This window comes from Pagrus major, chromosome 6 (assembly GCF_040436345.1).
Source record: "Pagrus major chromosome 6, Pma_NU_1.0".
NCBI classification, from domain to species: Eukaryota; Metazoa; Chordata; class Actinopteri; order Spariformes; family Sparidae; genus Pagrus; species Pagrus major.
In genome coordinates, this window is record NC_133220.1 from 35882094 (window position 1) to 35907903 (window position 25810).

General features: G+C 40.4%; 1 protein-coding gene across 1 annotated transcript in view; it reads left to right on the forward strand.

Moving 5' to 3' along the window:
- cntn2 (contactin 2) overlaps positions 1–25406 on the forward strand; it is a 32798-nt gene extending 7392 nt beyond the window's left edge. The window contains exons 7-23 of the mRNA XM_073468475.1: positions 427–511; positions 748–929; positions 2858–2994; positions 3964–4093; positions 4506–4656; positions 10716–10843; positions 12341–12516; positions 14159–14279; positions 16204–16362; positions 16631–16780; positions 17075–17145; positions 17726–17960; positions 19356–19471; positions 20694–20880; positions 22869–22981; positions 24092–24260; positions 25251–25406. Coding sequence (XP_073324576.1) covers positions 427–511; positions 748–929; positions 2858–2994; positions 3964–4093; positions 4506–4656; positions 10716–10843; positions 12341–12516; positions 14159–14279; positions 16204–16362; positions 16631–16780; positions 17075–17145; positions 17726–17960; positions 19356–19471; positions 20694–20880; positions 22869–22981; positions 24092–24260; positions 25251–25360 — 2420 coding nt within the window. The 3' untranslated portion in view covers positions 25361–25406. The remainder of the gene's footprint in view (positions 1–426; positions 512–747; positions 930–2857; positions 2995–3963; positions 4094–4505; positions 4657–10715; positions 10844–12340; positions 12517–14158; positions 14280–16203; positions 16363–16630; positions 16781–17074; positions 17146–17725; positions 17961–19355; positions 19472–20693; positions 20881–22868; positions 22982–24091; positions 24261–25250) is intronic.
- The last annotated feature ends 404 nt before the right edge of the window (positions 25407–25810 follow it).

Below are 25810 nucleotides of genomic sequence, written 5' to 3' on the forward strand. Positions count from 1 at the left end.
TTATGCTGCTTCCAGCTCAGGTGTTTACAGATGTTAAATATATCATACAAAAACTTAAAACATTTCATAAAAATATTTACATTACATTACATTACAACATATTAAAGAAATTTGTATTTTCACCACCACCATTTCTGAGTGCAACACAAATGTCATGAAGACAAATCCCAAGTTTCTGCAACAATTTGTCAGATGTAATGTTATGTTACGTGCTAACTATAAACAAAACTTGGGTCATAACAGTTTTATGTCTTGAAAACTTATGCCTTGAGGTAAACAGAAAACATGTTCCAGTTTCACCAAAATCACTGATAGTTGGTGCTGTCCCAGCCTGCTATTGGATTCAATTTAAGGTGTGCAATCTGGATGGGATTTAATCTGAACACTTGCAATGGTATTTTATTTCAGCCAATCCCAAGAAGTCAGCTCCAAGCATCAAAGTCCGCTTCCCAGCAGAGACCTACGCCCTTGCAGGACACACCGCCCAGTTAGAGTGCTTTGCCTATGGAAAGTAAGGAAACTCTGAAATCTGTCTGTGTCTGCAAGCCATTTGGGGTTGAGAGGCTGTGCCCTGTTTAGCTTTAGAAATATTTCTTAATGTGTTCTTCTTCTTACTTGCCAGTCTTCCTCACTAACTTCTTTTATTATACTTAAACCCCATCTGGACTCTGTGTTTTTTTATTATGAAACTACCACATGCTTTTCCTTTATTTCACCTCACTCTGCAATCTATTTTTTGTTTCATAGTCCAGTCCCAAAGCTGCGATGGAGGAAGGTGGACGGTTTGATGCCGTCCAAGGCGGGCTCCAGTGCAGAAGGTCCCACCCTCACCCTGCCATATCTCTCCTTCGATGACGAGGGCCTATACGAGTGTGAAGCCTACAACTCAGAAGGAAGTGACACATACCAGGGACGCATCAGTGTGCAAGGTAAAGAAAAGATATTGTGTAAACATCTGTTTATATTGCAGCAGCGCATATTGTACCAGGCTGATCAGTGAGGTTTTATAGTCCCTTACAGACACAGTCTGATGTTGATGTTACCATGCTCATGGTATATTAACAGGTCGATCTCATGATTGAATAAGCATCGTGGTCACTTTTACATAAAAGACAGGATGGCAGTCTGAGCTGAAACATTTCCGTATCACTTTCAGCAAGTATGTATTGAATACCATCAAATTAATGCAAAGACATGTAAAACATGTAGAGAGAGAGAATTGACATGTCTTGGACTGCCATCCATGATTACTGTAATAAATGTATTATCTTATCCATCTTCTCTTAAAAAATGTGCTGAATACACTACGAAAAACTTTGAAATTTGAAGTTTTCTATAAAAACTAGTTATTATTATTATTAACTAGCATAATAGGTTTAAAGAAAAAAAACGCTTACAATAAAAATCTGACCAACAGTCACTCTATTTCTCTCCCATTGGGAATGCCTGGGAACTCTTCATTAGGAAGTGCCGACACCATTCCCTACGTGCCCCAGCACGTGCCACCAGCCCTCACACTTCCTGATTGTTCAGATGAGGGTTGTCGGGATGAGAGGAGTAATCAGCAGATTCAGATGAAGAGCAGCAGCCCATTAGCTCACAAATGAATCTCTGTGAAGTTGCAAATTCAGCTTAAATAGGTTGATGAAGGTTCTCAGTCATCCAGGTCATGGCAATTCTAAATGCTGTATCGTCTGCAACTAGGCATGTTTCAGTTTCCTGAAGAAGTTTCACCTCTCATCCAAGAGGCTTCTTCAGTTCTAACTAACTGGAGGAGCTGCAGGCTTTTAAACTCTGTGTGGGAGTGTCCTTACAGAGTCGTTAAGGACACGTGTGAGCTCTGAGTTTCAGAGTCATTAGGGCCACTTGTGGATTGTTGACCCAACCAGCCTTCATGTGGGTTGCTAGGGCTAGGAGAGCCCAGGTGTGAATGGTTGTTAAGCTGTCTGGGGAGGGATCTCAGTACTGCATTGTTTTGCCATTTGTTTATGGAGAGGTTGTTTTGTCTCCCCAGTGTACAAATCTTAAATACCTTGTCATGTACCTCACACTTCCATATAGTGGGCATTGATCGGCAAATATACGCCAGTATATTCTAATAAAGACCTTTATCATTTAGTTCAATTCAATTAGAAATTAGTTAGGTCATCTCCTTTTGACCTTCTCTTTCTTGGTCGTGTAGAGGGAAGATTTGTTTCTAATCAACCACAACTTTGACCTTTTTGACCCCTGACATGATCCATATGTACCATTAGTCGTATTACTTCTTTATAATTCAACTCTGGTTTCACTAAAGGCTAATATGAAGCCTCTATGATGACATGTTCATGATCATGTCATGTTTCATAATGAAATATTGACCGCTCTGAGCTGAAAATAAGCCGCCATCGTAAATTTAATGGTCAAGAATAGGTGAAATCATCAAGACTAAACCAATTGAATTCCTGGACCCAAAACGTCCCAGAGACCATGTGCTATGGAGGTGAAACCATTGAAGAGATCATTTCCAACATGACTCATGATAGCCATTTTCGGTTGTGGCTCTTGCAAAATTAGTCCGCATTTTTGTGTGAGGCATAAGTGATACATTAGTGCTTAAACCCTCATTGAGGAGTCCACTGACAAACAAAACTTCACCCTCCATGGTCACAGTTTGCAGGAGATCACCCAACTATTACTCATTGTAGATACAGGCTGATACTACAGTATGTGGCCAGCAATTTAATTTAGAGCAGTAAACTACTCACATTATCAGAAATTAGCCAGTCAGAATTGAGTATTCACCCCGACCATGGCATGATTATTACTGATTTATTTTCTGCTGTTTATCACTTACCTTTCTTCTCCTACCCTCCAGCTCAGCCGGAGTGGCTGCAGGTGATGAGCGACTCAGAGGTGGAGATCAGTTCAGAGCTACACTGGAGTTGTGTTGCTGCTGGTAAACCGCGACCCTCCGTACGCTGGCTGCGCAATGGACAGCCACTCAGCACACAGGTATGCAGTATGCTCTCTCACTGTACTATGTGCCTACACACACAAAGTTCTGTTAAAATACTCCTGCAACACTGCTTTAAAAACAAAAATGTACTGTGTTCCTCCCCTTGTTCTAATGTTCAGGACACCAAACAGTGTTCATGTCTGATGTTCTTGTTTCCCTTTTATTTGAAAAATCTGTGCAACAGCAATACTCCAATCCAGAGAAATTACATTTCCTTAAATTAGAGAATACATTAAACCTACAAAAGATCATGTTTTTTACGCACCAAACTAACTACGCACCAAATTTCCCCAGTTACAGAGGTCATTTTTTATTATTCATCCCAAGTGAACCTGACTCCTAGAGAAGAACATCATTATGTTAATGAGAGCCATGATTGCATTTAGGCACAAATTCAGCTTCGCTCAGAATTCAGACTCATTCTGAAGAGTAAGAACAAATTCAGGGAACAATATCTAAAGAAGAATCTAAAAGTAAATGGCTTGGCTGTGGCTCAGGGGTAGAGCCAGCGTCTTGTTATCAGAAGGTTGCTGGATTGATTCCCCTGGTCTGCATATCAAAGTGTCTTTGGGCAAGATACTGAACCCCAAACTGCTCCTGATGTGCTGGTCGGCACCTTGCATGGCGGCCATCAGTGTATGAATTACTGTAAGTCACGTCAGCCGTAAATGTAAATAGATATTAATGAGTTTAAAGGAAAGGTGTTATAGTTGATAAGTAACATTTTAACAGGCTCAATAAAAACTTGTGTACCACATGAAAAATACGGGTGGAGTGTAAATCTGAACAGGAGTCTATTGGATGAGGTAGAATTTATTGTGACATTTTATTTCTCATACACCACCGCACATACAGTATATGCACAATGCATGTATGGTTTGTTTCACAGCTCACACTTCCTGTCAGTTGATTCCGTTTCTCTCGTTTCCTACCTCCCAAATGACCGTTCCCTCCGACTTCTCCAGGACCGGGTAGAGGTGAACGGGCCTCGTCTGAAGGTCAGTAACCTTGCCCTGGAGGATTCTGGGATGTACCAGTGTGTAGCTGAGAACAAACATGGCACCATCTACTCCAGTGCGGAGCTCAGAGTTCAAGGTAGTTATCTACATAGAACTGTCTTTATTTTACCTTATATAAAGCATTTAACATGCTTTTTAGTTTGAAAAGATGTATTTTTAATTTCCAAAATTACAATTTTATGATAAAAGTATTATATCATACTGAATAGAGCTGTTAAACATTTAGATCTGTATCATTAAAACACACACATTTTCTTCACATTAATGCATGTTTAAGTTTAATATTTATAATTTAATAAGGTGTAATACTGTACTGCTCTCTTGTCAGAATTTAACATAATTCTGACATTGTTTCACTTTTCCTGCATCCATAATTTTCTCCCTGCTGTCATCTTTATGTCTTCCTCTCTGCATCTCATCCATCATCTATCTCCTTTTTTCCCCTCTGTATTGTTATTCTGACTCCATCCTACCTTCTGTACTTCCAGTTCAGGCTCCAGACTTCAGGTTAAACCCAGTAAGGAAATTGATCCCAGCGGCCAGAGGGGGACAGGTCATGATCGAGTGTCGGCCTCGAGCTGCCCCAAAGCCCATCCTGTTCTGGAGCCGTGGGACGGAGCTGCTCACCAACAGCAGCAGGTAGTGCTAAGTCAACTTGATTTTCGTATCGCTCGATAATTATAAAAAGACAAAAATAAATAAATAAACTTGGCTAGATCTAGACAATCTAGAGACCTGTGGTAATTATACCATGGTCACCAATAATTCTGGGCTCTGATTGGCTTAAAGATGTGGATTAAGTTTCTGGTTATCGGCCAGTCTAACTGGACCCCTATGACATACGTGTTTGATTGCTGTTTTTAATGAATGTGCCAGTACTAATCTTTATAGTTGGTAGAAATAGCAACAGTGGGGCTTGAAGAATTTGATGATTTGGTTATTTGTGTAACCACTAACAACAACTGAAAAATAGGATAAAAAGGTAAAAGGTACAAAAGGTAGATTTGTCACTTTTTATTAAAGCGTTTAAAAAATGAAATAAAGATTTAATTAAAGAATGATTCCTGCTACATCTACTTGGAGAGTTTAGGATGAGTTGAGAAGTCTCACAGCCTGAGGAAAGAAGTTGCTCTGTAGTCTGGTGGTACAGCAGCAGATACTTTTGTATCTTTTGTCAGATGGCAGCAGGGTGAACAGACTGTGTACCAGTGATGTTCTGGTGGTTTTAATCACCGCCTGTATAGCTGGTGATGAACCATGCCACATTGTGATGTTTCCAGTCTGGATGCTGTCCATTGCTCCTCTGTAAAAGTTGACCAGAATCTGGCTCCAGAATTAACCTAAGTTTCAGTCAGAAGTAGAGCCTTTTCTGTCTGTCTGCTTGTGAGGAAGTCCAATATCCAGTTGCAGAGCAACCTAGAACAACCTTCTAAGCGAGAAACAGGCCAATTTAATTTCAGATGTATGTGATATTTGTGTCTGGATTTTTAAAATCATCCAACAGTTGGAGGTAAAGAAATCTTTTTTTTTTTTTCCATCCAGTATTTTTCCTCTCTCCCAGCTTCAAAATCTAAAAAACAAAACAAAAACAAAAAAATCACTTTTTAAAAAAAAACAAGGCCAGCCTCGTGAACAACCTTCTGTTTACCTAGATACTGATGCAAACAAAGACATTGTGAAGCACAGGAACTGTATGTTATATTTAAGATAGAAAAGCAAGATCAAAATTAGCTGTAAATTAACAACTGATATTTTTCAATTAATTATGTATATAGTTGGCAAGTGACTGAAGTTTGTACATTCAAGGATTCTGCTTTGCTTTGGGTGGCTCTTAGCTCCCACGTCATCCATTACACTCATGGAATGTACAACTTTTTTATTTGGCACACATCTGCTTATACAAGTCCAGTGCACTATTTACTGTATATATATTATTTAGTTATATTTTACACAATACAGCTGTATTGTAATACAGTATTCATGTAACCAACTGTTAAAATCAAATGTGTCTCCGTGGACTATTCACCAAAAAAAAAATCAGAGTTGCAAGAAGTATAATTGTTGTAGGTATCCTCCCATTAAGCAGCTAATACAGTTCATCACACTTCTTTTTATACAAATCAAGCTCCAGCTCAGGTGGGAACCTGAAGGTGTAGGTCTTTAATTTACTCAGACACTGTACATTGTCTTGATAGTGGGGTCGTTGCTTCGGTCTCACCCTGTTCCAGGCAAACTATAACAATCAAACTTGTCCGATCTTGCAAGTTCAGATTAAAGCAATAAACAACTAAAGCTACAATAAATGTCATTGCAGGGTAAGCGAGACCTCCGTTTCTGCACAACAGAGAGATGCAGCACATAAAAAAAAAAAAAAAACAGCTTTTAACTTTCATCAGCTGTTGAAAGATTTAGAAAAACCCTTATTACTTGGAGGCGAGATCAAAAGTAACTTCCCACAGTGCTGTGTGTATGTATTGGAGGATTCTGTTACTTCTTTCAATTCTGTCAATTACTGTTGATTTCATCAGATTCTGTCACAGCACCATGAAGGCCTGAAACCACCTGAGTGTTTGTGTGTCATATTGATTCAGAGGGAAAACATCAAAGATTCGGCTAAACACACAATAGAGGGAAAATGTGAGAGTTTAACTAAAAGTCTTGCATTTGGTTTTCAGACAATTTCTGTGATGATTGTAGTGGTGAACAGGTGGACCTAAAAGTTGACGCCAAACAGGGAGCAGATTTGAAAGGTGAATTTATTGAACACAAGAGGAATATGGCAGGTAGAGGTGGTGAGCTCAGGCGCAGGCAGGTGGCTCCACAGGTGGTGCAAGGGGAGACTCACGTTTACACAGATAGCTGGCTCTGGCAGTCAGGGTTGTGCGGGGTGGCACAGGTGTGGAAGGCTGGGTGGCAAGTGGTAGAGGAGCTGGTCCACAGGAATGGTCCGGTTACTCTGGAAGAGTAGAGAAACTGGATTAAGGCGCTAGCAAGTGAATTTTAAGAAAGCTTCTAAACACATTTACTCTGGAGACTGAGAGAAACCAAGTACCACTGGAGCTGGCAACAATAATCTGGCAGCATGTAGAAGGAAGGTCTGGGTATAAGAGCAGGTGCTGATTAAGTCCAATGTGCTGCAGGTGTGTGGACAGGCACAGCTCCGGCTAGCAGAAAGCCACTCCCAGCCTCACCAAGCACCTCTTAAAAACTAAGTACAGAACCACAACCACAAAACAGGCCACCACAAAGTCCAATCATGACAATTTCAGTCCAACTGACATTGATGTTGATCTAGCTGTGAATTCATCTTTACCTGTATGCTCAGCAAACCTACTAAATGTCAGTTGTTTGATCCCCCTTTAAGGGTTTAAGTACGCAAAAGAGTGAGAATTCCATTGCTTGCTCCAAATTTCACATGAACTTAAGAGGCACTCATCTGTTACTGGCTCAGTTGAAAACATCAGTCTCTGTGAGTGACAGTGTCGAATGGACTAGTGTTCAATGACATCCCCCTTTAGTCCAAACACATCAGTCAATCTCTCAGTGCTAAAGCAGCAACTTTAAAAAAACTGTCAGTTATTTAAAGCCACAAACCACTGAACTAAGATGAGTAGTCATTTTTGTCATTTTGTTGCATGTGAGTAATGCTTTACTTCCACAGTTTAAAGTTATGAGTGAATATGAGATATGCCAGGGATTAGCTATGCCTAAAGTGCTATATGTAACATATGGTCAGAATTTAACTCTACATGCCGTTTTTACCCGCTGCTGATCGAGCTGAGGCCCATTGACCATGGTGCCCCCGCCTTTCTGTCATCCAAGGTTGCGGTCCAGGCAGACTTCTGTCAGCTAATAGGGCCACTTACCTCCACAGCTAACTGAGCTACTTGCGAACAGCCGCCAGTTGCTTTAGCAAAGAGTATGGTGAGCAGAAGCAAGCAATGAGGCTGCCCCCTATAGTTTTGGAGCTGAATTCTGAACATTTTTTACAAATGACACCCGTAACATTTGGGAGGCCAGATAGCCTCAGCTTAATTCAAGTTGGGATATCACCAGTTGTACCCACCAAGAACAAGGGGTAAAGTCGGGGGTAAAGGAAAATCACGTCACCATATTTATTAATTATTATCAAAGACAAACTCCATGTAAACAGATCGCAGGAGCTGTCATTATGTGGCCAAAATATCTTAAACCAGTTATTTGGCAGTGCAGCTAAAAGTAACACACAAAGCTGTATTATAATAGCTCACTGCACTTTCAAACAGCAGGGGTGCTCAGAGGGACCAAAGCCTGTAAGCTAGATCAGGTAGACAACCCAAATGATATTGCCACAAACAGCTGACAAATTAAAGGAAAATCCAACATAAAGTGTGTCAGTAAGGCATTGTTCCACCACAAGCCTCCAGCAAAGCTTCAAAGCCCCTTGTCTTAGATTATCCAAGTGAGGGGAGCTCTACTGGAGGGATGAACCGCATTCTTCCAAAAGATATTCCTTTATTTAGTGTGTTGATGGTGGTGGAGAGCACTCCCTAACATTTGTTTAGTCAGGTTGAGCTTCAGACCACAGCATATTCTTTTTGTCTTGTTTTTTTGCTGTACTCAGGTGTCTCGATCAAACGAGATATTGATCTCAGTAACATTACCTGATGGTTATATACTGTTTGATTCAAATCATTTTCATACTCTCCCGCTCTGTATGGAAGAATCTGCATCTGTTATGTTTCTACATTTATTTATTTGTTTTGTTGTTTTTGTCCCATATGTACATTAAACTTACTCCACCCCCTGCCATGCATATCCAAGGTGTTATATGTAAACTGCCACACTTCTGCTTCTCTTCCCATTGCATGAATATTCCATTATCACACATTTTATCTTAGCAGTGTAGCTCTTAATTGGCCACAGCTACACTCCAGGCATCCACCTCAAGGCTCTAGTCTCCTGTAAATTGTAGGGTTGGTTTGTTTTCATTACTTAAGTCTCCAAGTGCTTATCCTGCAGGGGGTGACGAGGTCAGAGCGTTTACACCACACATTAATTGCACATCATCTGTATTCACGTACTAATGTAACTGTTCCATGTAAGTACAGCAGTGCAGGTTAAAGGTGACCAGGTAAGTTTAGGCAATAACTTAAATGTTTGACTGCTTTTACAATTTCAAGTTGTTAGATTTCACAATGTTTAAAGTTTAAAATTTAAAATGACAGTATAATTGTGGATTTGTCCTGATCACTCACATAGTTTCCTTTTGCCCTCTTGTAAATTGGTAGCTTTCGCCACATTTCCGGATCTTAACATTTAGGTTGGAAAGTACTATGGTGGTATGATGGTTAAAGCTGGGCTGATAAGATATTCTCAATTTGTTGTTTTAATTGTAGAAAATCTCTTAACATACAGGTAGCATCAATAAATCAAATTCTCTGCTCAAAGAAAAGAAAAAAATCTAGTATCTGTGGCTGCTGCAGGCCTCTAAAAGGCCAATCCAACTGTGTCTTTTGACCCATATGAAAAGATTGGAGAGGCTGCCTGCCTGACTACCAACATACCTGCCTTTTGCACTTTGCACTCATTGCACATGACTGGAGTCTTTCACAGGGCTAGGTGGATGTATTGCTTAAGCTTAGTGAGCTAGTGGCACAAGAATGGCAGAGAAAGTGCAGCCAAAACCCCCCAATACTAACATGCTAGCTTGACAGCGGTGAGTACTAACAAAAGCCATGTTTGTTGTTTATGTTCATTATGATACTGTTAGGTGTCATCTTACATGTGAGTGAGATGTGAAGTAGTTGGATTTGGTTAGTGATGACAACAATGTGCTGCAGTACATAGCCGCTGAGCCTGTTGTTCAGCAGCTAACTACAGTAAGCACACAGCCCCTGAGCCCAACAAAAGAGCCGTTGCAGCAGCAACACACTCATTTGGCTGCTAATGTTAGCACAAAGCACACACCTACAGCAGTAAGGACTAACTGTTGTACACACATGAGAATGTAGCATACTAGCCACTAACACATCTCCCTGCTGACCAGCAAGAGCTACGGGCATTCTGTATCTGTGTAGTCAGGCAGTGCACGTTCATGTGTTTCTGAGGAGTGGCTCTGGTCTGGAGGGAGGTGGGATTTTTTCAATTGGATACTTACAAAATTAAGCTCTCTCTGGCTGGTTTCTAAAAACTCACCAACCCCAGCAAACTCAGACATAAGTTGTAAAACAACATTATTGTCCTTTAAGGCATAGTTAAAGCTAAACTAATGACTTGTACAGCAGCACTGTGAATGTTAGAGCTGTGGGCTTCAGGCTGAAAGTAGCAGAACAGCTGGGAATATGTGGGCAGAAAAGTAAATGATTCAACATTCATGAGTGTGCAGCAGGATGCAGCTGGAATGGATTTATAAAGGTTACAGCATGCAGGGGAATTTTACCTTAAAATTCATAACAATTTCTCACTGCTGTGCCACATAAAGTGAGAGCTGACACACAGGAGGTGGATGCAATAACAAGAACACCTGTACAATACAACACAATCCAATACAGCAGCACCTCCACAAATCTTTGTGATGCCTGTAATGTTTATGTTATGTTATAAAATTTGAAGCCATAGTTTGTGATGTACTGGACAACATGATGGTTGGTAGCAGCACTGTAGTCATCCAGCTGAGGGCGCTCTTAACCCGCTGTATGTTTGTCATGTCTCCTCAGAATCACAGTAACTCCAGACGGAATCTTGTGGATCCACAACATCAGCAGGGCAGATGAAGGGAAGTACACCTGCTTCGCTGAAAACTACCTGGGCAAAGCCAACAGCACCGGACACCTGTCTGTCAGAGGTACACACACGCACGCACGCACACACACACACACACTCACTCACTGATACTGACTGAATATTTGTATTCATAGTGCTGGCAGTGAATGTATTATCATGCACATGGACAGCAACTGACAACAAAACTACAGTCACCCAGCAAAACAATTGAAGCATATACCATTAATCCACATCATGGACATCATTAAAATTGCCCTCATCTGCACAAGTATGTATCAGGGTCTAAAACTAAACACAGGAAATAAATAAATCAGCATTATTATAAAAGATAGATAAATAAGTATATTTGTACTAAAAAATCTAATTAATACATTATCAGTCATTAAATAAAAAACTAAGAATATTGTGTTTTTCCTGTATTTGTTTTCTTTATGTATTTGTTACAATTGAAGCTTTATATAAAGATTTATTTCTTCACTTTTTACCTTGTCACTTTTGTGTCTGATCAGGATCTATAACCTCTGCAGACATTTACCATCTAAACCACATTGACTTTTTGTTTTAGTTCCTCAGACATCCAAAATCCTACTTAACCAAATTATGAGTTTTGGTCTTTGAGCACAGCCTTGTACACTTTCTTGGTGCTCTTGACATCTGGACAGAAGTGTTCAGTGACAGTGAGTCCATCCATCATCTAGAGAATTGTTTTGTCTTTCAGTATCCATCAACTTTACTTATGATAGCAGGAAAGACAAACATATAATTTGATAATGGCTCATTTTACTTACAATATATTTCAGACCAATAAATTATCGGCCTGATGTTGGGAAATTTTATATTGTGGGATATTTTTGGTGTCTGTGAAATAGCCAATAAATAAAGCTGATAATTTGAAGCCAAATTGTTTTCATTGACTGAACGAGAGGAGCCTTTATGCACCACAAGCGCAGCACGCTGTCGGCACTCTGACTTCAAGCTGCTGCACCTGGATAAAGCCACGCTTGCAGTGTAGACTAGAGAACTAAACAAGTCATCGCCGGTGTGGACGGACATCTTAGCCTTTCTCAAGTGTGCAGAAACTACAGCTTATTGTTCTACAAAAATGTATCAGCCATGAGGAGCAGGTTATTATCTGTCATTGGTATCAGCTAAAAAATATCCATATTGTGCATCCCTAGCTCAGGTCAACGAGGAGCCAATGAGCCAGCATGCACAACTCCAGTAACATGGAACTAGCTCACCTAAATGGACTGCATTTGTTTTAATTATTCATTATTCATTATTTTACACCACTCACCTATCAGGACCATCGACTGTCAAATCAGATCAAATCAATTTTATTTATATAACCCAAAATCACAATCATTGCCTCAGTGGGCTTTACAATCTGTACAATGAACGACATCCTCTGTCCTCAGACCCTCAGTTCAAGTGAGGAAAAACTTGCCATATTGAGAAATAAAAAACCCTTTTCGTATTCTAAAACTTAAGCCTCCCATAGAGTCAAGACAATACACAGCTCTGCCACTGGCTCTCTTTTTTTGCCCAAACCTTGCAGATGCCACTAAGATCACGCTGGCTCCTTCCAATGCTGACATCAATCAGGGGGAGAATGTGACGCTGCAGTGTCACGCATCCCATGACCCCACCATGGACCTGACCTTCACCTGGGCCCTCAATGGGGTCCTGTTGGACCTTGAGGATTCTGCTGGGCCATATCACCGGGTGGAGGGGGTGAGTCCCATGTAACATGCTGGAGAGAAGGTGGTTTGGATGATATTTTGTGTGTTGGACTAGAAGATCCTGCAGAACTGTACTCATCTGAGATGAAACACTGCAGCATGATTGGGTGGTTCTGTTAGGCAGTGTGGGGGAAGGAGGGCTATCATTGATAATTGAGCCTGTGATGCATTCTCATTATTTCCATCCAGGCTTCAGAACATCAATCCACAAGTAACACCATGGATGACCATTAGCAGAAGCCACCTCAGCTTTGAGCTGTTGTCAGTGTTCGTAATTCTCAAGAAAAGACTGCAAGACATTGATCCATCTTTGATCAAAGGTTCTATCTGACTTGACTGAGGAGGATGAACACTGTGTGGTTACATTTTTCGGGATTTTATGTTTCCACTCGCCTTTTAGTCATTCCACCAAACAGCCTTTTTTGTATAGATTTAAATAGTTTTGTCCAGACAAGTACAAAGATTTGTAGTAATTGTTTCTTTAAATCTAAGTTATCAAATCACTGTTCATAAGGTTGTGCTGTCAAAATAAGGCTGACAATATTCTATATATTTCTTCAAAGAGTCTAGAAGAAACATGTTAGTCCATCTCTCAGTTTAAGTGGCTCTCAACCCCAAGCCAACCAGTTCATACAGAAAACACCAATCTTTCATTACAGCTCAACAGAAAACATCCATCAAACAGCTGTAAATAGTGCATTTGTTGTGGACTATTTTCAGCAGTGGATTAATCTTGTGAGCATTTTCTGGCATCAGGACAGTGTGTGTGAGTCAAAATAAACTACAGTATGTGTGTTTATGATAATGAAGGAATATGTCACCCAGTGCAACAGTGTGGCTCACTGATGTGTTTTGAATAGTTTTTAGACAACAATGGAGCTCTATGGCACAGCGGAGGAAGATGTATCAGACACACAAGACTTGTTTGAAGGAAACATTCATCGTTATTTTTTTTTAAACGATTTGTTCACGATAAGGAAAATATATCACCAGACATATGCTTAAAAGGTACTGCTTCTGACTGTCTTCAGTTTAGTCTTTGATTCTACTGAAGTTCAGTGCTGCTGGTTCAAGCTGTTTGATTCAGTTCAGTACAAAACTAGGCCTTTGTAAGCACTGTTTTAAAAGATCATAGTACAGCCGCCCATAGTAATCTGCAACCTGAGTTATTGGATTATAATTGTGTCTGTGGCTTTTAAGCAGGAAACACATGCTTGAGCACAAAGAGCACAGATTTGTTTCTTCATGTACTGAATAGTTCTAGATTTCCCCTCATGTCCAAATGAACTGCAGTGCAGAGTCTGGTAGAGGCTGAATCTTACCACCAATATATGCAAGATATTTTCCAGCATATTAAGAGTTCATTTCAGTACAGCCAGTTGAACTATCCATTCCCCCTCCTTTATGTTAATGAATGTTGATTTAATAAGATGCTCCTATTTTATAAGCTGGTTGTGGGTCTAGCTGAAAATGAGTTATACCTCAGCTATTGTAGTTATGGTCAGCACTATAATGTTCTGCTGCAGCATACAATTTTAGTTTGGTGTATTTCCTCAGTCTGTCATGCTCTTGACTAACAGAGCCTTTGACTCATTTGCTTGGTTCTCTCTTTTGCTCTGTCTTTGACCTTTCAGAAGGAAAACATTGGAGACCTGTTGACTGTGAATACTCAGCTGAGTCAAGCAGGGATGTACACATGCACAGCTCAGACTGTGGTGGACAGCGCCTCAGCGTCAGCTAAACTAGTGGTTCGAGGTAAGATGCATCAGAGCTCTGTTTCCATATTATTTCCGTTAAACCACTATATCTGCTACTACAGAAACATGAGAAAATACATTTAAAACAAAAAAAATTACATCAAACTCATTCATGCAATCCAGCAAACTATGGGGACAAAGATTAGAAACAGAAGTTAGTGTAAAAGGCTGTCGTTTATTCCAGCTCTTTCTAATATGGATGCTATTTTCCATTTTCTATCAAATCAATGGCTCATTTTTTCTTTTCTTCTTTTTTTTTTTTACCAAAGTACAAGTATTTTTGGTTAATATGATGTTGGTGATCAGAGGTTTCAGAGCTGTTCAGCAACAACTAGTGAGGTTGATGACCATGACCTGAATTCAGCCTGTCAGGTACCGCCTGTCTAGAAGGACAACTTCAGGAGAAAGAAAGACACAGATAGGTTCATATTATTTACTGAGGGCAAACACTGGTTCTGAATTGGATTATTTCAGGGGGAAAACAGCAGTGAAATCGCACGCATTTGTGTTCACTATCTTTTGATAAATGATAAAGCGATTATCATTTGTATTCATTTTTAGAACTGTATGGTGTGTAGAAGGAACCAGTTTATCATGTGGTGATGGAGTGATGGAGTGAGGTACACAGTTGCTACAGATGCATAACATGCTGTGAAGAGAACACCAGATAAATCCTGTTAATCACTGGTCAAAGCAAGTACATGACAGGACATGTGGTCAGTGTCAAAGTCAAACATTAATTCTGATAAATGGTCTCTTGAAGTTTCAGCTGTATTATTGTTGTAGATGGCGTTATACTAAAGTCCTTCTTATACAGTTTGATATTCTAAACCTTTGCAGTACATCGCATTTTAAAACAAGTTTCCTCCAAAAAAGAGAAGAATCGTCCCAGTTTCAGGCTTTCTGTTTTACTCTCCAACATCATCAGAAGAAAGGTAGAGGAGGCATAACTCTTCTGATCACATTTAATGAGATCACAGCACTTGGGTAAATCAAGTATAAAGTATAATATTTCTATGACAATGTAGGCAAAGTATCCCTGTTTTTTGCACTAAGTTCAGTGTTCAAGTATACAGGTGTAATCACTTCGACGGAACAACTATTTCTACTGTTTTTTGAGCTATCTGTGCTGCTAACTGTGAATCATCTGAGTCATGGAGCACTGATCAAGTCTCAGGACTTCAGTAAATAGATACATACTGAGCCATGAATTATTTCATTCACTCAGTCAAAAGCCCCCATTCACACTGTCCTTTCAATGCCAGAATCATGCGTTGATATACCACATCGCCATCTGTGTGAAAGGTACAGATGCGGAGAGGGGAACAGTTCTGCTGTGGCTCTGATGCGCCTCCAGAGGTAGTATCAGAGCCGTATCAGAGCCACAGCAGAGACGAGCCAGTGTCTGTGTGAATGGAAAAGCCTGCAGCGCGGAACAGGGGTGTGTCAGTCTGATGGCGTTCACAGACTGACAACTAAACAATCCTTCACTCATCAAATAAAAGAGAAATGTCCCACACTTCACCCCTCAAAGCAACGTTACAGGACCAGACAACAGTAATGTGGTTACTGGTAGTGTCTTTGGCATCTTACATGAGGAAAAAAATACAGCAGTTTAATGATGGCGATTATGTAATTTAGAGCGAAAAAACGTAACTTTGAAACTTTTCAGGATGTATGATGGGTCAGGATCTCAATCACAACACATTATCACTGCATCCATATGATTATAAACAGTCGGCACACATAAACCACACATCTCAATGTCATGATGTGTACCGTCACGCCTCTTTTGGATCCGCAGTGCGCTTGGTTCAGTGTGAACAAACAAAGGCGGAGAAATGGCGAGCCTTCACTGCGCCAATAATGCGGCGTCTCTGTGTGAAAAGGACTAAACAGTAACATTCCTGTGTTGTGACCAGGCCCCCCAGGGCCTCCTGGAGGTTTACTGGTGAAGAACGTCGCTGAGACATCGGTGGAACTCAGGTGGAGTCGTGGCTACGATAACCACAGTCCCATCGGCAAATATATCATCATGGGCCGATCATCACTCTCATCAGAGTGGAAGAAGATGAGGACAGGTGTGTGTGTGTGTGTGTGTGTGTGTGTGTGTGTGTGTAGAACTGAAACTATCATGTGATCAATAGATGACGATTAATCAACTTTTAGTCATGTGCATCATTTTTGTAGAATTAAAGTATTAGTATTAAAATCAAAAATATTTAATGGTAACAGCTTCTCGGTTGGGAGGACTAAGTCAGACTAAATATGTACTTCAGTATTTTTGGCTGTGGGACTTTGTCATAATTTTCTATGTAAATAATCACACAACTCCTCACTGTACACCAGACCCGGTTAACATTGAGGGGAACGCAGAGTCGGCTCGTGTGATGGGTCTGATGCCCTGGATGGATTATGAATTTCAGGTCATTGCCAGCAACATCTTGGGCAGCGGAGAGCCAAGCATGCCCTCACACACCATCCGCACACAGCAAGCAGGTGAGAGGCCACAGGTCACATCCAGTAGGCTTCACACACTCATTTTACATTAAACTTAAGTTCACCATTGACTTCATCACTATGTCTGGATGTTGGAACATACTGTATGAAGAAATCTGAATACCAAGCCAAAGCAGACGAGCAGTGATGCAGCAGCTATAGGAGCATCCACATATTGTTTCCACCTATACCACTTGCCACTGATCCACTAATGTGGATTATATCATGTAAGTATATATATATATATATATATATATACATATATCATGGTGTGTTTGTATATTTGGCCCTCAGCTCCAACAGTGGCCCCCAGTGGACTTGGAGGAGGAGGAGGAGACCACAATGAACTTATTGTTACCTGGACGGTAAGGGGGTGACTCTCAGTGGTTTGTGTGTATGTGTGTGTGTTTGCTCCAAGTGCACATACTGTAGTATATTGTGCATGTAAATGCTACAGCATAATAACAAGCGACTTCAATGTCAGCACTGTTTGTAGACAATGATCTAATCTACATTAGAGCGTAGCACTGAGTGACATCACTGGAGGCATTTTATCAGATTTCATGCGGCTTCTTCTGGAGCCACAAAAGGCTTTACATTACTTTACATGCAGTAGTACTCCCGAATAACCTGTAAACACACTTTAATGTGTGAATTTGGTGGAGTTACCCTTTAAGATCACAGTGTTGCTGCCTACAGCTGTGGATTTTATGTACTTCCATTAGGAGTCCGCTGGTTTACTATTTTCAAATCTATCATAAAACAATACTTACGTGTCCATATGAACGCTGAGATTGTTTTTGCTTGCTGTAATAATTCCTGTGAAAAGAACCCTTGCTGAAACACTTCCAATGTAAATGATGAGAAAAAAATCTACCGTACCTTAAAGTTGAAATGAAGATAATATGAGGCTTTTGCATCTTAACTTTCTGCTGACTTTTCTAGCCCATGGCCAGAGAGTACCAGAATGGTGATGGCTTTGGCTACATCCTGGCATTCAGGAAGAAAGACACATCATCTTGGACAGTGGTGCGTATTCCTCTTGTGGAGTCTTCCCGATATGTTTACTACAACGACAGCCTGACACCGTACAGTCCCTTTGAGGTGAAGATCAAAGCTTATAACCGCAGAGGAGAAGGTCCTTTCAGCCAGATCGCTGTGGTCCACTCTGCTGAGGAAGGTGAGTCACTGTGAAAGAAGTGAAAGACTTTTTAAAGGAATAATGATTTAAAGGAATAATAAATACTAACTCCATCTGGGGAGGAGTTGATCTCTTTTGGTGGGCTGCCCAAGTCATTTCTATTTGGGAAACATTTACTCACAAGTATTCTGAATTACTACCCAGCAGTTTTCTTTTTTTGTAGACCATAAACAGGATGCCTCATGGAACAGTAGTGTTAAACCAAAATATAGCAGATCACAAGTGCATTATTTAACAGTCCATGTTTTCCAGTTCCTCTGCAATATTCAGCTTAAAATGCTAAAAAAAGTCCAGGCTTCGACTATAGCAGGTAGAGCATAACCCAGTCTTGCTGTCTTACATTCCAGATGTACTATGTGTTCTTTGCAGCCATAAGTCCAGAAAATTACATTCTCCATTATATCAACTTCAGGGGATTATGATAATCATCATTAAGACTACCAGGATACCAGTAAAGCGCAGAACAGGGGTGTGTCGGTCTGGTAGTGTTTTTGGCATCTTATATGAGGAAAAAAATACCGCAGTTATACGTGGAGAAGCGTCTGTCATCCTGTCTGTCCTACCGACATTTCGTCACATTTCTGCCTGAAAAACAGCATCTGTCCCCGGCCTCAGAGCCAGGCAGCTCCCACAGTCTAATGACGTAATTATGTGACGCGACTCAGAGCTTTAACTCACCACGTTTTTGTCGCCTTCCACTATTGTGTTGTTGTGGTTACTGTCTCTGGCAACTTGTATTGAAAAAAATCACTGCGACAGTCAGCCCTCGTAACTGAGTCTTCAGTGAACTTTCCCCCAGAAAACAGCATCCCTCCCCATGAGTGAGAGCCAGACAGGGTCCGCTGTTTGATGGTGATTATGTAATTATGTAATTTAGAGCAAAAGACATAACTTTGACATTTTCCAAGACGTATGGTGGGTCAGGATCTCAATCACAACACATTATCACTGCATCCATAGGATTATAAACAGTCGGCGGATACATGTTTAGATTAACAGGTGAACACGGTTATGTCAACATCATGATGTGTAACGGCACTCCTCTTTTGGTTCCGTAGCGCCGCTGGAGCGGCTTTAAGCCGGCGCTGCTTGGTTCAGTGTGAACAATAAAAGGCAGCGTAAAAATGAGGCTTCATTGCAGCGATAATGCAGAGTCTATATGTAAAGGGCCTTCTGTCACCAGCTGCAGTATTTGCTGTCACCACTAGAGGGCAAGCACAGTTCTGAGGAGATTGACCACAGTCAGCTCAATTATGAAGTCGCTGACAATAAAAAATGAACATGGCTGTCATTTTGTGTAATATCAGGTCACAGTGTACATCATGATGTTTGTGGCATATCTGGCCCGACTGACCTCTCACTGACTCCTCACAGAACCCACGGTGGGACCGTCGAGCATCAACGCCACAGCACTGACTGCCTTTGAGATTCAGGTTTCATGGGAGCCCGTCCAGCAGCTCAGTGCCAACGGCATCCTCAGAGGATATGAGGTGAGTATAAAATTCAAAGGTGGTAAAAAATTACATGATTGAGTAATGTAATCTGTTTTACAATGTACAGAAAAATGTAGTTTGTATAGGACATGAATTGTCTCTTATTTGTTGTAAATATGGTCCAGCTAAATCATATCTAGAAAGTGTATGTTCTCAATAGCATCTTACTGCACCACAGAAGCAGGGGAAGAGACGTGATGTGACATCCAACTACTAAAATAAGATGGAGGACAAAAAGCACAACTTGTAACATCAGATTATCAGGGACATTTTTGCTCCCAGATGTATTTTGTCCTTCGACTGTCCTGTCTTTAGATTTCTCCCTGATCCTGCAGCCACAGTGTTTTTCTTTGATCTGCCATAGGGAAAACACTTTGTTCGCATAGACAAGGTTGACCTTGTGTCTAGGACTATTTTATTTTTCCACACCCCTAAGTTCTTATCATTTTATTACAGGTACTACATTGTATTATTTATCATTCTACAACACAGGGTGATATAACAAAATGCCTGTTGTTGTCCCTTTGTGCTACTCACAAAAGATATAAAAGTCATAAAAATAAAGTATTATTAAAGGTGGAGTGTTGAGGATGAGTTCAGGGGTTTCTGAGTCTGAGGAAAGAAGCTGCTCTGTAGTCTGGTGTGTTCATCTCTTCCACCTCAGCTCTAGTGTCTTTGCCTCCTTTTTTTTAAAAATCAATGATCAGCTCCCGTTCACTGTTTTTTGTCCAACAAGCTGAACCTGATGAAGCTCAATTTATCAACTTGATTTGATTTGTTATGCAAGATCATAACAAGGATCATAATAAATGTATTACTCAGTCAGTGCTGTTGTGGCTGATATCGGCACATTCTCGGCCTGTTGGTAAAGTTAAGATAATAAATGTTGAGACAGACAGCCATGACAACCACAGACACACAGAACTCAAATAGAAAAAAAAGTGACATATTAATTGCGTCTGCTGCTGTGAATGTGTCGAGTTTTAATAATCTGAGACATCCTGAAACTTAAACTGTATATAATAAAGTGGCAGTTCCTGGATAGGTTTATATATATATATGTATTTTCTGGCCTTTTCAAGGCCAAAAAATCGATAGGACAGCAAACGTGATGAGAGAGAGGGGGGATGTCACGCAGCAAAGGGCCACAGATCAGGCTCAAACCCTGGGCCACTGCAGCGAGGATAGGGCCTCTTTTTAACATGATGTGTGTCCATAGATCCGGTATTGGCGGCAGCATGAACGGGAAGCGGCAGCAGACCGAGTGCGGACCGCAGGACTGGAAACGACAGCCAGAGTTTCTGGACTTCGACCCAGCACTCGATACCATGTCGCCGTTCTGGCATACAACAGCGCTGGCACCGGGCCACCCTCACCACGCACCACTGTCACCACCAGGAAACCACGTATGGCTTCTGCCCTCACACTTGCATACACAGTTACATATGTTGTCAGTGAGCAACAGACAAAACCAGCAAGTAAAGATTTCTGAGTGCACACAGTCAGATTTGTAGAAGGATATGACCATATCTGTCTGTCACCTCAGCTCAGTAAGGGTGAAAGGAAAGCAGATTAGCGACAGGTTTTTATGACTCTAGATACGTTTAAAGCTAAACACTGATAAATCCATCTGCTGAATGCCAGCTGTTTAAGGAAGCAATCTGTATTAATGGTGTATATGTATATTTAAAATGATTGGGCAGTCAGGTACCTTGTATATGCATATAATAACTACCCTGTCTGCCTTTATTTATGACATTTGAGGTTGAGCAGAGTGTCAGGTGATCATTTTCTTAATTATTTCTTGGTGACAACAGAGAAAATAAACACAATGTTCAGTAAAGAGCTGCATGACGTGCACTGAGTCACTACAGTTTGATTTCTCCCTTCCCCAAGACTTTCTCATTTTTGACTTGCAGTGGTTTTGTCATTATTGACTTTCCATATCCACAGACACAGATGCACAGAAATGCATAATGTGATATCCCCTTGTTGGTGTTGTTCCTGGAACATCATAATTAACGTTGCTCCAAGGCCATCATTGAAACTGACCAATCGCGTTTTTATGATGTCATAGTTTAGCGACTCAGGGAAAAAGATCGGAAAAATATGCACATGAGAGAAGTTAAAACACGTGTTTAATGTTCAATGTTGTGAGATGGACCATGTCAACTACACCGAGTATTTTTGTTATCTAAACTTAACTATTTCTTTCACCCAAACATAACAAAGTACTTTTGTTACCTAAACCTAACCAAACAGTGACAGTAAACTGAAAAGAAACAGAAAATAATAAGGGAACAGTATGAACAAGTCAAAGAACAATTGAAAGTCATATCCTTATTCAGCCACGATGGCTTGCTTCACTTGGTCTCTATTTTGTCATTTGCAATGATGGTCCTGGAGCAACATACATTATGATATTTTAGGAACATCACCAACACAGAGGTATCGGATACACTGTAAAGACGCACACAGGTGTTGTCTCCTTAGGCATGTCCTGTCTTAAAGATCCTATGACTAATACCATCTGGTTAAATGACCCATGTAGTCTCCTTTTCCACCCCTCCCTCTCAGCTGTAGCAGCCAGTGGGTCTCAGTACTCAGGAAGGAGAGTAGGTACTTAACACTTCCTGGGCCTGAGGTTGTAAACATTTTCAACAGGAGGATTAGACATGATCTCTGTTTCAGAGCAGCATCACTCCTCTGCCTGGAGTCAGACTGTACACAGAGACCTGTCATAATATACCTCACTTACCTCTATACTGAATAATTGTAGTATGTGTGTCTGTCTTCATGAAGTATTTAAAACCCTGTGGTCTACTTTGCTTTATGGTAATACAAATGCTATAATGTACCTTTGCTAGCACATACTAAGACCATTTATAACCACTTGCTCATTCTTTATAGAAAAATATAGACACATAGTATAGATAGATATATAAATATTAACATACATAAAGTACATTACAACATAGATAAATATATGATAGGTAGTTTTGTAATAAATAACAAGAGGTTATATAAAAGTATGTGTTACAGTCTTTGGGTTGTAGACATTTAACATAAAGTTTTGTCTTAAAATTAAAATGTTTATGTTTAGTTTTTGCAATGTTTTATGACAATCCTAACCATCCTATCATGTAAAGATTTGAATTTTAAAAGGCTGCTCCAGTGATTTAGTTCTGCACTTTTATCAAGTTTGGGGATTTGTGAAAGAGAAAAATTAAACTGAAGCAACAGAGGACAGGGTATCCAGATATTTAGTTTCCAAAGATCCCAACACCAAGCTGAGTATTTCAGTTATTTCTTTCACACACACTGTCAGATTTTTTTCTTTTCCTTCTGCTATCTATTTTAATCTTTTAAAAACATTTTTCTGTTTCCATTACAGCTCCTAATCGTCGTCCAGGCAACGTGTCATGGAAGACTGATGGCTTATGGGTAACGGTGAGGTGGGACCATGTGAAGGCCATGCACAATGAGTCAGCTGTACTGGGCTACAAAGTGAGTACTGTCTGTCTAAAAGTGTGTGTATGTGCGTTTTCTAAAAGGGTTCTCTCAGATAACACTATCCAAAGGTGTTGACTGAAGACAGTGACACTATAAGTCAAGTTAAGACAAAAAAGACTTCACAGACAGACATCGTGTCTTCAGACTTGTGCAAAAATATTCAGATCTTAATGTTTAACCTGGTAAAATGTTGGAACAGTAAATCTTAATTAAGCCATTACAAGTCTATTAGTAGGACTACAAAATCCTAGTAAGACTGGAAAATAAACTGTAGATTTTTTCTTTTGCTTATTATTTTGACTTTGATCCACATGATTTCAGGATGTCTCTGGTATGTTATGAACATTTAAACGCTGTTAAGATCGGTTGATGTTTGATGTTTTGTGATTAAGAATGTTCACACAAATGTAACTGTTGAGATCACATGATGATCATGTTAAGAGGCTGAATAAAAAGTCCCCTCATACAGTTTGGCAGGAGTAAACATACTGCTGACTGATCAGATCATGATACTTGTAATCTCCTCTGCATGTAAGATATGAAAAGCAATAAAATGAGAGTACAACAATATAGAACATGTTTTGGGTTCCTACCAACTTATGCATAAGAAAAGCAAGTTCATCAAAAGATATCTATTAGTGGCTTTAACTAGGCCTGCAACTAAGGAACATTTTCATTGTCACTTAATCTGTGGATTATTTTCTCAATTTAATTCATTGTTTGGTCTAAAAAATGTCAGAAAAGGGTGAAAAATGTCGATCAGTGTTCCCAAAGCCCAGTTTTGACCACAGCCAAATGATATTCAGTTTAATTCAGTTTACTGCCATAGAGAACCACATTTAAAGAGCAGAGAATTCTGACGTTTAGTTAGTCAGTTAGACAGTTGTTGAACAATTTGATAGTTGAAAATTAATTGATTGATTAATCTCTGCAGCCCTAGTTTGTACACAGTGACATTGCGGGGAACAAACCACCAAAATCTCAACAAGTTTTGGATTATTCTTAGCAGGATGGTTTTTGATCTGATGCTAACTAGAAGGACGCCTGTATGTTTTAATGTTGTCATTGAACGAAATGGTAGACCTGCTGTGTTCTGTGTGTCAGGTTCTGTACAAGCATGAAGGTCAGACAGCGCTCAAAGTTCTGGACAAGGCAAAGACATCAGTGAGTCTGCCGCTGCCAAAAGACAATGGTTACGTTGTGTTGGAGATTCGGTCCTGGGGAGAGGGAGGGGACGGGCCAGCACACGAGATTATTGTGTCCCGGGACTCAGGTGAGAATAAACACACACCACTGAAATGATCTTTGAGGAATTACAGAAACAGTAACTGGAATTATTGCATCTGCACCACAAGTCTGTGGTACAGCAGCCACAACCCTGTGATCAAACACCCCATAGCACCCCATTCCTCTCAGGCTAGGATGGCCTAGATTTTAATATGCCATCAATGGCAGAGAAAGGAGCTACCTGTCACCAGCACAAATAAATATTATTGTATGTGTAAGGGATAATGTCTGACAACATAGAGTCCTTTGATTCCTGATAATGGACACCTCAAAGGACAGTACCCTGCTTCTACCATGGTCACTTACCAAAGAGAATAAAATGGATCACGGAGAGCAGGAGCGGTCAGACATGCACAATCTGAGAATCTGTTTGTGCTGATTTTTCTTCTTTCATGGCCGTGTTATCATAAATGATTTTGCAGTACCTAAAACAAATATAGGATGGTGACAGTTATATATGGTTTTATATGGTGAGACATTTAAGTTCCTCTGGATATAAAAGAAAGGTCAAAAGGTTTTCACCAATGTTGAGGCAGGGCTTTGTTCCTCCTGATATCTTTCCATCTTTTCAACACCTCTCCCCTCACATTACTTGACAGACTTCACTGTGCTGTCTGCACCTTATTGAAATCACCCTAATACACAGTGCACTGAAGGAGTGTGAAGACTCAAGAAAAAAATTGTACGTTGTCCAAAACTGGCAAAATTTTGATTTGGTTGAACAATTCAACCATGTGACAGGATGAACATTTGATGCTACCTTTTGCTGTTATGTTGATGGTTATTTTGAGGGTCAAAACTAAGTCCAGTTATGTATGAATTGGTACAAATTTGAACCTGAGAGCGTACTAATTTACAGCTTGAGAGGAAAATATTTATGTTACCTTCAGTACTTCTACACCTTTTAAAATTGACTATTTACATACCCCACCCCTCTCTCTCTCACACACTCTCTCTCTGTCTCTCTCACACACAGGGACTGGTATGATGGTGCAGAACGATTCCTCCACACTGTCCAGTCACCCTCTCCTCCTCCTCCTCACTGGCTTGGTTCTACTCACTCTTGTGTCGTTGTTAGGCCTGTGATCTCAGCCAGTCTGTGGACTTTTTACATTTAATGGCTTCCAGCGGTCGGGGAAGGTTGTAGCACTGCAGGGATTGGAAGGGTGGGGGAGGAAGGCAGGGTTTCATTTTTCCTTTTATTTATTTTTTGAATAATAATACAAATGAAAGAGGGTCTTTTTTTAGTCTATATGGGTTGAAGGGAGAAGGGGGGCAGGGCAGCCCTGTCTGGTTGTGTATTTGTGTAAACCATGCCTTATGGGGACCATCACATCTGTGGCTGACGCGTCTCATATTCGTGTCCTTCAAACTGTAGCTGGCGAGACATACAGACTTCAGGTGTAAATTATTCATGGGCTCAAAGGTGTGTAAAACACCTGTACATACAATAAAGTGTTACATGTCTGTTCACACTGAGATCAACTTGACTGATAATTCTGTGTACTGTGACCAGGTGTGGGTGGTCTGAGAGCT